This window comes from Ctenocephalides felis, unplaced genomic scaffold (assembly GCF_003426905.1).
Source record: "Ctenocephalides felis isolate EL2017-DRISC unplaced genomic scaffold, ASM342690v1 CF-g0.4_SCAFFOLD_03368, whole genome shotgun sequence".
Taxonomy (NCBI): Eukaryota; Metazoa; Arthropoda; class Insecta; order Siphonaptera; family Pulicidae; genus Ctenocephalides; species Ctenocephalides felis.
Window position 1 is genome coordinate 12,168 of NW_020539522.1, and position 15,167 is coordinate 27,334.

General features: G+C 31.6%; 1 protein-coding gene across 1 annotated transcript; it reads right to left on the reverse strand.

Moving 5' to 3' along the window:
* LOC113382223 (kinase D-interacting substrate of 220 kDa B-like) lies at positions 1-11,119 on the reverse strand (the record flags this gene model as incomplete). Its single annotated transcript, XM_026620737.1, has 22 exons — positions 1-438; positions 1,811-1,968; positions 4,257-4,371; positions 5,592-5,783; positions 5,856-6,014; positions 6,128-6,366; positions 6,441-6,619; positions 6,691-6,856; positions 6,936-7,203; positions 7,308-7,499; positions 7,579-8,214; positions 8,282-8,444; positions 8,521-8,728; positions 8,913-9,077; positions 9,147-9,279; positions 9,348-9,491; positions 9,610-9,813; positions 9,880-10,101; positions 10,253-10,321; positions 10,413-10,575; positions 10,687-10,919; positions 10,988-11,119. Coding segments are annotated over 22 exons (4,323 nt in total), but the record flags the coding sequence as incomplete, so codon positions are not given.
* Between the last annotated feature and the right edge of the window lie 4,048 nt (positions 11,120-15,167).

Sequence of the window (15,167 nt, forward strand, 5' to 3'; positions counted from 1 at the left end):
TTTATATAAAAACCGCTAACTAAATACTTAAATAAATAAAATGCCATAAACAAACAAGCCAATATCAATCCTCATCTCACCAAATTCATGGCGACATTACACAATAATCTAAATAATTCACTCGAAAACCAGCTTCAACATAGTTTAAGTAACAATCTATACTTCAATATCTTTGGATTTAAGTACGTATCTAATAACTTACCAAAGCAATTATAATCTCAAAGTAAACTCTTCTATTTGTATCTTACATTCTAATTAGACAGTGGGTACTATGTGGGGTTCCAGAGCCTCGGATGAGGCAGTCGTCAAAGGCGTGACAAGCGGAGCCGACTCGTCGTCTGAGGCCAAATCGTGCGACCTGTCGCGCCTTGATTGAACGACTAATGTTAGGGTAGCTGGCCGACCGTGGTGCGAATTTCCTATTTTATCCTCGGATAACTGAAATAGAGGAATGGAAATAACAATCAGAAAATTGATAGCAATGATAAAATATGAAAGCATTGCAATATTGTATAAAATCTATTTTGTCCAGGAAAATAAATATCGTGCTTATGAACCAAAAAAACCCGTATCACACTACGCTTGTTTTCCGGACTGTCTAGCAGCTCGATTTTGTCGCGGATATGGGCGATAGATTTCATGATAGTTTTTCAAGCCATTAGCTTCCAAGATTTTCAAATATGATAAACCACATGACATAATACTGCTTTCCTACTGGTTCGAACGAACGAATTCCATCAACAAATATAACGTTCAAATCCCTAATCACACGAGGGATGTTTTTTGTTCACTCCTAATGGATGCTTTTTGGTCATGGCTAGTATGCTGGTTGTCAAGTAGGCAAAATGTCGTCTTGAAAAGTTAGAATAGAGGTCAATACGACGTCATTTTGCCTACTTGACAACCAGCATGCTAGCTAGCAGACCAAAAAAGCAATGAAACAAGCGTCGTGTGAACAGGGCTGAATTCCCACTCACATTGGCTGCCCGACAATTTTCTAATTAATGTTGACATATTTATTAGCAAAGTCAGAAATATAACAAGCAATATATGTAAATGCACATATATTTTAACATGCTAATCGCCATGTAAGTCATATGTGTATGACGCTAAGAAGTTCTACATGATCCACATGTCTGATTAAAAATTTATTGGCTTGTCGAGAAAAGTTTTAATATAGAGCCATATCAGTCTTATATGTGTGTCATAAAAAATATACATTTTTATCTAATAAAGTTACCACGTGAAAATTTTTCTTATATTATCGTGGCAATTAACGTGTTAGACGCGCCAATATTCTACTAAAGTAATTAGATACTCTATATATACAAATATATAATTTTTCGTAAAAACAGTAACTTTCTATTGGCACAAATAAAAATTATATGACTTAAATTCAATATTTAAAAAAATTCTTATGATCTGAAGAAAGATACAACTTTTCTTAAAGACATATTAAGCGTTAATTTTATACGATAAACTTTCGGAATTCCTTAAATCTTTGAATGTTCGAAAATCTTAAAATGATCCAACTATTTCTTGTAGAAAAAAAAACTTATCTCATGACTAATAATATACCGAAAGTCAAAATCGATTTCCTACACTTATCAAAAATTTATAGCTAATTAAATTTATCAACGCGATAAAAGCCGGCAGATTACAAACGATTATTTTTTATTGAAACAAAATCATATAGTTTATTGACGTCAAAACACGTTCCGAATGACGCTTGTGATTATGATAAAATATTAATAATTTGATGTAATCTATGATTTAATATTATACGAAATTTAAATATCAAAAATCATACTTCGCCATTAGTAGTTTTGGACTCGTAAGAGACGTGTTTTCCTGGTCCGATCTTTAGGCTTCCGGAATGTTTTAAAATTGAGAGTTCTCTTTTAATATTTGGAGGTGTACTGGGAGCTGATCTTCCTCCATTTGACACAGGCACGGCATAAGTTTCATCTGAAAAAGAAAAATAATATATGTAAATAATAAGTTCAAAATTAAAAGTGTTGGTATGTTAAATAAAGAGAAACAGTGGCGCATTAAAAGTTAACACAAAAGAAAAATACATATTATGATTCTTGTTACTGTAGTGATATTTACTTGGCAAACATAGTTTATAACAAATTTGACCTAAAAAGTACTAAATTGTATTTTATCCACTAAAACCACTTATTTTATTTATAATATATACCCAAAAATCCGCCACTGTTATAACAAACAAAACTCACCACAACCAAGTGAAAGCAAATCTTAAGCAAACAGTCATTCGTCTTATATTAAAGATAGCATGAGTAAATAAATAAGTATACAACCACCATTATAACCAGAAAATTATAGATATAAATAGACTTTTACATTATTAGTTTATAAACATTAGAAAAATGTAGTCTTAAAGTAAAAGAATAAATAAAACATCAAGAAATTATATAGATTTATTTGAGATTTTGTTTTTAACATTGAGACAATATATATAAGTACAATACAAGTTACAGCGATTTAAAACTAAATCACAAAAAGAAGTATAAATGTAAGTACAATTTTAAGATACAAAGTATGAAAAGATTTATAAGTCGATTGCCATTCATATAAGCAAACAAAATGTGCACCAAAATTCAGATATAAAGTTATAAGCAATAGCATAATTTGAAATTTAATTTCCATGCATTAAGATTCAATTATTTTTATTTACTAATTGACAAATTTTAGTTATTTATTGACTTTTTTACGTAACTAAGAATATGCCAGAAACATGAGATTATTAATTATATAACATTTTACGTATTAAAATCTAGAACTTCAACAAATTCAACTAAAACTTAGAAAACTTATATGTTGTACGAATTTTTAAAATATTCTGCCGCATTTATTTATGAATAAAAACCATCTATAAATGAACAATCCAATTTGAATAAAAACGAAGATGAACGCAAATTTAAGATTTAATACATAGTCGCAAAATTGTTAATTCGAACAAATTTTAATGGCATACAATTATTTACTTTGGCATAGCTAGATTTAATTCATTGCAGATTTTCTTTAATTATATATTTGGAAGACATACGTACATTTATAACTTTATACTGACAATAAAAACAAATAGATCTTATTTTTGTTCAAACTTTAAAATACTGCCTAAGATGCAATGTAAAATATACAAAATAACTATTTATCATAAATAAGGTTTAAATAAATGCAATATTATTTAGACATTTCGGTGGTCAATAATCACAAATATTAATTAATACAGAACCTAGTTTAAAAATATAATCATATTCATAATTAAAAAATCTAAAATTGATATATAAATATACTAGTACCATACTTTAAATAAATTTTCTATAAATGCAAATTTAAAAAAAAAATCACAAAATATATCACGATATACTAATCGATATCAAAAATGCAATAATAGAGATAACTACGGACAATCACATTTGACTTAAAATATAGATATAAATAATTGTATGTAGCCTACATACTTTTGCATAATCAAATATATTCATAAAATTACATTAGAGAAATAAAACGTGCATTTAATATACGAAAGAAAGTAATGCAAGTACAAGTGTAGGATTAAAATATGAAGCAGTTTTAAAAAGATACACTATTGAAGCCAAATTTAATATCGCAGATTACTTTGAACAAATTTTCTATCAATTTAATTGACAATAAAATATAATAAAAAATACAGATTAATTGCATAACAAATAGTAGTAATAATTTTCGAATGAATTAATTGTCTACTTAAGTACATATTGTAAAAGACTACACATGCTAAATTCGTGTATTAAAACTTTGGCTTACTAGTATAATTATATAGGACAGTATTTATGTCCGATAAAAATATACTAGGGTATCTGAATATTATTCCAATTTGGCTTTATAACTCATTATTATTTTAAACTATATTAATAAGTAAAAATGATATAAATATTAAAGCTCATTTATTCACAAAATCACTGCAGCGCACCACAAACTGTGATTTATATCCAACTTTCTACCAAATCAATCCAAACCGTGAGCAATAGCAGAAAAATCAAAATAAAACCCAATAAACCAAATAAAATCTAAAAGCAATAATATGAAAAGAAAACAAAATCATCGGTCGACAATGTGTTCGCAGATTTACAAATGTGCGTCATCCGTGAACACATTTAGCGATATCGGCGATGTCAACAGATGAGTGTTGTATCCTGAGTTTTGGTGGCCCGCCACAAACGGATTGACCACCCCTGTTGTCTCACCTGCTTTGCCGGTTCCATTTGTTTTTGGCAAAGAATCGCCGCTGAGGACATCCTCCAATGCTTCCTCGTTAAGAGTTTGCAATGCGCCGCATATTGTTTGCTCTTCTAGGGTCACCTGGAAATTGAAAATTGGAAAATATTAATAAGCAGAATGGAAAAAAAATCTCAAAGTAAAAATATGTATTTGATAGAATAAAGACTTTTCAAAATGATTGAAATGAAAAAATAGAATAATATGAACTGACGTGCATGCGCTTTCGGTAAGAAATAGACAATCAACCAATGGCTGATTTATTAATAAAAACCGATTTTTCTTATTAATCCAATTACTAACTCCACGATTTTTTCAAGTTTTTTCCAGATATCTGACTTGATAGTTATGTTTTCTGGATGTTTCAAGTCATTTAGAATCTATTTTCGCCAAAATTGAAATAAGTATGTGTATATGAGCAATAGTGAGACCTTTCGAAAAATTAATGGAACTTGTTAAAGAAACAAATAACTTAAACTTAATAAAATTTGCCTTGTAAATAAATGTTTTTTCAAATATATAATTTTGAAAATTTCGACGGATTGAGTAGAAAATGCTCAAATTGATCAAATGTTGTCTCATGATGTTGCATGCGTTCTAACAATATAAATATGACTAAAAATCATTCATATTGAAGAAATATTTTAATAACATGCAAGCATAAGGAGTAGAATAGTATATAAGAAGATCGTGCAAAAAGTTTAATCGAAAATCTGTTTAATGGAATGCTTCTAAATCTACTCAGCAAGGCTGAAAATTTTACATTCAAAGCTAGGAATGCTAAAAATTTAGAATATATCACATAAGAAAGGTGCTAGCAATATTTATGAAAAAATGCAATGTATCACAAACCTACTTTTTGATCAAAATATACCACATGCCATAGAAAAAAATCTAATCACTCATTACCAAACTTACTTGATATTCCTGCGGTGTAAACTGATAGCAAAAGTAGAAAGTGATAATTAAAAAGCCTTTTGTGTTCAAAACATTTTTGCATAATGTTATTAAATGCAAAAGTACATTTTGTGTGTTTAAATGTTAGCAAAAATCTAATTGTAATGATAGAATTGGTTGCCTGATGAAAATTTTGAGGAGAATCACAATTACAATTTTCTCTGAATATTTTAATTTTGCAATAATTTAAACGTTAACTATTCAACAAGTCACCAATTGTATTATTTAGAAATATCTTCAATGTGCATAATTTTGTGAATGCTGTTCTATGTCTTCAGTAAATCAATTCATTCATGTGTTGTTTTCTAATATACTACAGTAAATTTCCCAAATTCAAAAACACTAACCTGTTTCTCAATAGTATCAGGCTTGATTCTTGGTGGAACAATAGTATGAGCTATTTCTTCCTCTTCTTGATGGGGTCGTTGATGACAATTCCAAGGAGCTTGTGGGGTCATTTCCATTACACGCAATCCTTCAACAAACATTCGGAAAACTTCCCAATGTCCAAATGTAATGCCTAAAACGCTTTTTAATTCCTGAAAAGCGGAAATAAAATGAATTCTTGTATAGCTTAGCATGTTCAGCTGCATTGCTTCTATTACACTTACCTTAAGATCACAGTTTGCTAGTACACGTCCTGTTACACAATTCTGATGCAATTTAGGAGCAACACTTGGTACTAATGGTTTTAATTCATCCACTTGCAACATCAATTTTTCTATATCATCACAGCTCAAGGAAGACAAACGGCAAGGAGGAATGTCAATCTGAAAAGAAAATTAAACACAGATTGTTAAAATAAAACATGTTGGACAAGAATGAAATAAATAACAATTGAAAATCTTTTCAATGTTGAAAAATTGCTAAACTAACTAATTACCGGTAGATTAAAAGGCGGCTCGTAGTTTCTTGGATCATTTTGCATTGGTCCAGGCCACCATTGTTGCATATTAGGTTGTTGCTGCGGAGCATTAATAATGGGTGGTACCAAAGTCGGTCTGATCATCTGTTGTGGCATCCATGGCATTTGAGGAACATTAGGAATCGGTTGCCAAATACCAGTCGGCGGAGATCGAACATTAGTTACTACCGATTCGTCTTCCATGTTTTGTTGATCCTCTAAAAATTAATCGATGTAAATTTTTAATGTTCTACAGTAAAATAATATATAAGCTATATGAGTTTCTTTTTACCTTTAAGTACTTTGCGCAAATAAGGGTCTAAATTTATTGTAAACGGCATGAAAACTCTCAAATCAGCCACTTGCAAGGTTGTTTTATGCAGAGACAAGAAAGCATCTAATTTGCGCTCATCCCTATCAAGTTCCAATAAAGGCGCCGCTTCTTTCAAGGCTGGTACTTGTGCCCGAACCCTAAAAAGCAACAGTAAGTAAATTTAAATTCATGATATAATTATATATCAAATTAAATTTTTGTTGCTTACTTGTCATATAAACTGTGCAATGATGAATTATCATCTAATCTATCTCCCATGTTGTCATGATATAAGACTATCAAGCTTGCTCTTAGAGGCCATTGTTCCGTGAGATTTATCCAAGAGCATAATCTGTACCAGTTAAAATCAATATGGAATGCTTTTAATAATCGACCTGCAACAAAACCATAATTATTATTTTATAAGTAATTAACGGAACATGTAACTAAATTAAATAAAAACTTTTTACGGACCCGTGATGTATATTACATTCATCAACCGACGCATACTCCTAGGATTAACGTCGCTAAAGTAATCGTCCGCCAAAAGCATTTTGGATAAGTCCCAATGTGGCTGAGTAGAACTACCAGCACCACCTGCAGTCCCAACGCGATGCAAATTAGAACCTATGGAACTTGCAATAGAATCTGAAAGACGTAGTTTACGAGATCCTCTTGGTGGTCTAAGTTTTTCTTGAGATGCCATTAATTCTGAAGCCGAAGATAGACGACGATTGGATACCTGTAAAATTAAACATAAACAAATAATGATGTTAATTATAAACAAAATCTAGATAAAATAATTTCTTTATCAACACAATATTATATTATTATCAATATACTAACCGATCCAGTTAACATTTCACCATCATCTTCTTTATTCCTGCTTCGATGTACCAAAGCAGTACTTTGGGCGCGTTGAGCTTGACGCAAACCAGAGTTTTGTAAGTAAACTGGCAAATGTACTAAGTTTCGTAAGAAATCGTGACCTCCTATACTGCCTTCGCTGAAAACACGCCTGCTCTTGGATTCGACTGCCTGGAATCAAAAATATATTGAAAGTCTTATTTTTAACTTCAATTATAATATTATTTATGGTGCAAATTATCAAATATACCTTTGAAATAATATGCGGATCCACTGCTAAGAGTACTATAAACGGTCTCTTAGGCTCTGATAGCAGTTGATGTACAGAATTCAACATAGCAATTATTTTCTCAACATCGCAACTGTCCAAAGCGTCTATGATACCAACTAGTCTGCTCTGTTGATTCGTAAAAGCATCCAAACACGTAACCAGATCGCTCATAAGTGCAACTTCGTTAGCTAGTCCAGTAATTGGATCGCTGTTATTCTTAATTGCATTCTGCAAATGGTGTTTCGGGCCAAAGATCAATGAAACAGCGGCTCTTCCTAGTGATTGGATATTAGCCGTCAAGATAACTGCCAACCCAAGTCCGAGAGCCATAAGTACAACAGTTAAGTTAGAATCACTTATCGATTGATTTGCATCCAGTAAGCAGTATAATCCAAGACTTGCGGTCGCTATAAAAGCAAGCAAAGTGACTTCGAACAATAAGATATTAGGAAAACAGCAAAAACGACGGAATCGCCAGCCAGAGTTGGATTTAAAAGGTCGTGGCCGAAATGCACGGAATAAGCGCGTAGAAATAAGACCATAATCGCGTTCTATCACTTCAAATAAAGATGTTAACATGTGTACCATTGCTCCTTCGCCGTCTGCGCCTGCGCCCTAAAATCATAAAAGTTATTAGAATAATTTATGTTAACTATAATGAAGAATTATATTATTAAGGTACTTTATTTTGATCTGCAAAGTAAAAATGTACTGGGTCAGCGGATGGTGCTGACGATGCTCTTGGTCCAGGTGGGTGACAGAATAGAACTTGCAGTAACAATTTCAAAGAATTCAAACGACGATTTATTGAGACGTTTAGATTGTAGGGCCAATAGCAATCATATCTACAAATTAAACAAAAATTTAAATAAACTATAAAGTTCAAGAAGTAAAAATAGAAATATTTATTTCAGTTCTTACCTGTTGCTGGCAACTCTGAGGGACAAATAAGCGCTAAGTAAAACTCCAACAGTAATCAATCCAGCAGCAAGTCCCCATATCCAAGAAAATGTACCCAATCCAGTAGCAAGACCAACTAACAATGCGAGGTGAGCGCAAAGCCATACTGCTAACCAAGGAGCACCAGCAACTGGTTCACACCATTGACGTGCAAAACTCTTCATTTCCTCTAAAAATTAAATTGAACTTATTTTCGTTTAGAAAAAACTGTGAAGCAGATTTAAAAATCTTAAAGTCTTCTATATACTCAATGTATATAAAGTTTTATAGCATAGACTAAATTTTGTTACTCCATTAGTTCTTTAAATATTTATGTAATTTATAAAAACAACTGCCATCTATATAAATTTTACCTTTAAGTTTGGAAAGCAGAAATGATTTTCCAGAACCCCATTTAGCATATAATCCAACTGTAATAGGCATAGTAAGTCCTGGATCGCTTAGAATATCTGCAAGAGCACTGCTATATAATTCATATCCCAGCATTCCCTCACAATCCTCATTTGTATTGAGTCTTCCTGAAAACGATAATATCAAATCAATATAGATTCGTTAATTATTATTAATTAAATGATTAATAAACATACTGGCTCCATAAATTTGTCCTAAAATTGTTTTTGGATGATGCATATCAATGTTATATGCAGTTTCTCCAGCTTTATTTGGTCTATATAACAACTGACTATGCTTAGGATTTCTAAGCAACACTTCCACTATCGCCTAAAAAAATTGGAATATAGTAACTAATATTTATAAAGTTAATTAAAAATATATTTAAATCAAAATACTTTAGATCTCGCTCTCATTGCAATGTGAAGACATGTATCTCCTTTGAAGTCTACTGCATTAATTTTAGCTTTTTTATCTAATAGCAATGTTACAATTTCTACATTTCTAGTTCTCACAGCTCTGAGAAGTGCGGTGTCTCCATCCTAAAAAATACATACATTTTTTGATTTCTTAGTGCTAATTTTCAGATTTAAAAAAATATAAAATATAAATTTTAAAAAATTCATAAATTCAATGCTATAACATATTTCAAATATATACCTTAGTTTGTATCTCAAGATCAGGATTAGCAGCCAACAAGAGACGTACTATTGCAGTATGACCCTTTTCCACTGCTGTATATATGGCAGTTTTTCTATCCCGACCAGGAACATCTAGATCAGCATGTCGTTTCAAGAGCGATTCCACAATACCACGATGGCCACCTTTTACTGCATGAATCAATTGACTATCGCCGGTCCTGTCCTAAAATATAATATAAATCATTTGTTAAATTTGTTACAATTACAATTATATATAATTTAACTTTACCTGCAAGTTAACATAAGCACCAGCATTTACTAACATATGAGCAATTTCTGCTAAGCCTTCCCGGCAGGCAATGGCAAGTGCTGTGGCTCCATCCGAGTCTAATGCATTCACATTTGGTTTATGTTGAAGTAAACGTGAAACAACTTCTTGATGCCTATTTTGAACAGCCACTAACAATGGCGTCCAGGAATACATTCCGGAAGAATCTACACTAGCACCCGCCTAAGAGAAAGAAGAAAGATTTTAATGCTTAATTCTCTTAGGCAACAGTTTGAATTTAAAATACATAATAATACACATTTATATATTTGCTTAATATTATTGGTTGCATCATGTTATACAAGAAGATATTGGAAAAATATATATTGTTTACCTTCAGAAGTATATCCACAATTTCTAAGCACCCACGTCTGCAAGCCCATACTAATGCTGTGGTTCCGTACTAAAATAAATAAATATGAATATTAATTTCTTAAGTTTGAAAAAGTAAATATAATATATGAAGGATCATGATTATATTATGTTATACATACTTTATCAGCCACATTAACTTTGGCACCTCGTTCAACAAGTAATCTGACGACTTCAGTGTGCCCCCTTCCTGCGGCCCAAAGCAATGCACTTAAGTTGTATCCACCTCTTGCTTGCACGTCTGCTCCTGCGTCTAATAAAATGCGAACACATTCTGTATGCCCCCTATAAAAATAAAAATTATAATGAAGCTTTCAAACTCAAACTAAATATATTAAACGTTTGTTGTTAACATATATCAACTCTATTACTATTTTTAGATTACATTCCTCCTACCTGTATGAAGCCCACAACAATGGTGTCCAACCACCCATGTCTCGGTGTTCCTTTGGCGCCCCATGCTCAATTAGGGCCCGCAGCGGCGCGGCGTGACCGTTGCGGGCCGCAAAGTGCATCGCCGTCCAGGAATCATGATCTTCGGCTGCGGCATCTGCTCCAAGAGATAAAAGCTCGCGACAGAAAGGCGATGAACCCCTCGAGGCTGCCAACATGAGAATGGTGGTTCCATTCTGAAAAATAAAAAATATATCAAGGTAAATAATAGAAATATATAGATATTGTAAATTTTTATCATTACCTCGTCCCTGTCATCTACTTGATGTTGTCTACTGGATAAAAAATCTCGTAGTGCCTGAGCATCTCCGGCATCCAGGTAGGAAAGAAGTGTCCTATGACCCAACGAACACATCAGGTCCGAACGGTCGATGGCCTGGTTAAAAATTAAAGGCTATTACACAGGAATTAAAAAATTAAGCATGAGTTCTGTTAAATAAAAAAGCACATGTATTGACCATGGTAAAGTCAGTAAAATTTCCACAGTATTTCAAACACGATTAGAATCAAATCCCATTCGATAATAATTGTCAATATTTTTATTGGAATTTACAAAAATATTACAACATAGGCATATGCAGTTATCATTGGCATATTATATTTCAGAAGTGTTAAAAAAAAACAAGATTTTGTTCAAAACATGAATCAATGGATTAATTTTCCAACGCAGTAACAATGTTAAGATTAAAAAATAAGTTTTAGTTATACAAAATCAATGTATTTTTCAAATAATCTATTATTCCATTCTCACACCAAAAACTTGCCGAGCAATCCGCAATATTCCGCAAAGCAAGCTGGTAATGTTCAATGCACATGACACAATCATACAGTCCGTTAGTACAAATTCACAAATAAATACAAATATTAATTTTCACTTTTTTGGTTTTTACACACTTTTGTAAGTTTCAGTACGTACAACATCTGAAACCATAACCGTTTTAAACGAGATCAAATGAGAAATGAAACGCACGAAATTTAAAACGAGATATACAAAATTCAGCAGTCTTCGTTGCCAGGAATTCTCACAAATCATTTAAATAGGTACTAAAATTAAATACAATTTTATGTTGCAAACTACTAGCATACGTTGTAGAGGAAAATGATTTATTGGATTAGTCTCTGTTATGACGTTTGGCAAATATGTAGCAATCGAACGAATTATACGAGCGATATTAATAAAAACGCGCAGAGATTTCAAAACGTTTTACTGAAGTTGGAAATATTCATTAATTGGAAATAATAAATTATATTAAAACAATTACCTCCTTCTACTCAATTATGCTATATTAAGCAGATCATAAAAATAGTATTTTTGAAGAATCTTCAATGTATTTTTTAAGATTTTAGGTCATCTAAATCCTACATTACGATATGCTTGATACATCACGAAGAAGATGATTATAACAAAAACAAATAGAAATAAATATTTTTATTGATCACCATCTGCTTATAGAAGAAGGAACTTATAAATGTACATTTTGTAATACATTTATAGTTCCCCCCATCAAGTATATGTTCCTGAATAATGGGACCAAGAGAAACAAATTTAAAATGCAACCAAAGCTTGAACAATTACTTTTTCAATAATTTCTGATTGCATACTAATGTGTGACTTTGGCAAACGCTGGTTGTAACTTATGCTAATAAAATATAATATGATTGGTTTATACTTAACCTTGTTTAATTTGATCAAAAAGATAAACGGCACAAATATTTGGTACATAAAATTTATAAATATATTCCTGAGTTGTTAAGCGATTGTGTTAATACATTTCGTATGCAAACCTGGTTAGTTCAATATTATGGACGCGTTTGTCCAGACAAATAGTTATTTCCACTCAGAACAAAGCGATCGTAACTTCCAAATAATAGGCCACAATGCTATAATCGCACTTAGAATACGATTCCATTTGAAACACGATTGTTTTACTCAAATAAACTTCAATAAAACACTTCAAAAAGTTGAACAAGAGAAGCACTAGATACGTAAATGCTGTTGCTCTTAAAAGCAATGCCCCGACGTTGGGCGTTCCTTCTCGACGCCAAATTACCTTTTAGAAATACTTGGCAAGGCTGTTTATTGTTTTAATCTAAAAAGGAATGTGTTAAATAGGTTGCTGCATACTACTGCATCCATTCAAATAGAATAAAAAGATCAGAACCACGGAAAACATTAAGAACAAATTTAAAATTCATTAATCAAATAGCACAAAAGTTAAATTAGTATTAAATTTACGTTGCTGGAGAGTTGCCATAATCAAGATCACTCATTCTTCGACATGTTCGTAACATTTGTATACAAACAATTGAAAACGTTTGTCTATATGTGTTAGAAACGAGAATAATTTCAGCGCTTTATTACTAAGTAGTAAATTTTCCAAGTGTATTTGTAATTAATTGTGGCCATGCATAACAACAACCTTAGTCACACTGAATCAGATCTTAAACAATCTGATGAAACATAGTAAGTCAAAAAACAAAAGATATTTGCTAATAAGAGCCTTGTTGTATTGTAGATTCAAATTTAATGATATAAAGAAAACTTTTCAATCAAGGCAAACAGAGTTTTGTACAATTGATAAATAAATTAAACGCTATAAGTACATTCTTTATATTTTTTGAGAGTCAATCAATTAAGAGTGGATAAAAAGCATTATTAATGCACGTTTTCATTATGCTATATATAGAAGAAAACTGAAAATATAATGTGAATCAATAAAAACAAGTAAATTTCATTTCTTTAAAAGAAATAACCTGTCGAGTTACTAAAGTTGTAAAACCGTTGGATTTATATTTTGAGAAAAAAAATTAGAATGATCCTAATGTGAAGGCAACTAATCAAGTTTGACAATTCTGGCAAGCAAAAATATTTTCAAGCACTCCAAAAACATACCTGTTGAATAAATGTTGCTGCCAAAACTAATACTTTTTACTTCTGGTGCTGAGTTAAAATTATCTCACTGACAAATAGACTTCATAAATTTTAAATATTGGTTTTTTTAGACTAAACGTGTATTTAAAAAAATAGCAGTAAAAATTATTTTAATGAACTAAGTATGGAAGACTTCGTTGATATACATACTAAAATGCAAGATAATATATTTTCGCCGGAGTAATATTTTTTTGACTGGTGTGAAATAAAAACAAGAGTTAAAACAATTTGCTTAAAAACATTGTTAACTCTTCAAAACATATAAATACAGCATTAACTTCTTAAATTGTAAAAAATTCGCATATGCATCAAACCAAAACATGCTAAAAACATTGTTAACTCTTCAAAACATATAAATAAAGCATTAACTTCTTAAATTGTAAAATTTCGCATATGCATCACATCACCAAAAACATAGTTAAATATAAAATTAGGTTCGTATGTTATTCAAGCAAGCAGCAGCTCCTCGTCAACATCGAAGATCAGGCGACAATTTATAACTTTTTCAAAATAACAGAAACTTGCATGAGTCTAAAAAATAATAGAGAATATAGAAATTTCAGCATCACAAAAATTGGAATGTAAAAGGTGTCGTTGAAAACGACTTTGGCACGAAAACAAGTTTCCAGAAAAAATCTCATGCAAGTTTTCCACAAAAGTATTCGTACATAAACAAACAAAATAAAGACAAAAAACAAAAAACCTACAACAAAAAAAAACAAACAAAACCAAACAATAACCAAACCGCGAAAAAAACCAAACGTGCTATCAAATCAAATAGCTAATTCATCGACCGCGCTCTGCCTTCTTAGGCCGAACGAAAAACGCCTATTCTGCGCATCGCTGGCTGGTGCCGTAACCGTCAAGGCGGGAACCTGGTGCGCCCTTTCTGGTATCTCTCCAGACGCAAAGGCCTATAACTGAGTCGGTTGTGGAAGTGCAGGCAAATTGGGTAACACTGGCGTTCCTGGACGTGCCACATTGCGTGTCGGGCCGTGCAGACCACGAACAAGAGCCCGAACGTGATCAAATTGCTCTTCTTTGGCACCAGACGGCATAGTAAAACTGATGATTTATGGGCAATATTTTGTGTATAACAGATGTAAAAATATTCTGGACGCTAATGTTAATGCAATGATTGTTTAAGTAAAGTATTTTAGAAAACGCATAGGATACTCGATTCAAAAACAATTTAATTTCAAATCGTTAGTCTTAAAAAAATCACTATAAAGAGTAGTACAAAATAGGAACTAAATAAGAAAATTATTTATATACGTTTGAATCAATTATATCACTTTTAACAAGTATAAAGTTTTGCTAATTTTATTATATTCGATTCGCAGTTGTTTAACAAATCTACATATTAAATAATACACTTTGCTTTAATTTTTGTTTGAACTAATTGAACGAGATAGGATCAGTTGGAAAATATTTTATTGAAAAAATGAATAGGGTGAAAAAAATTAATAAGGCATAAATTTCGTAATCCACA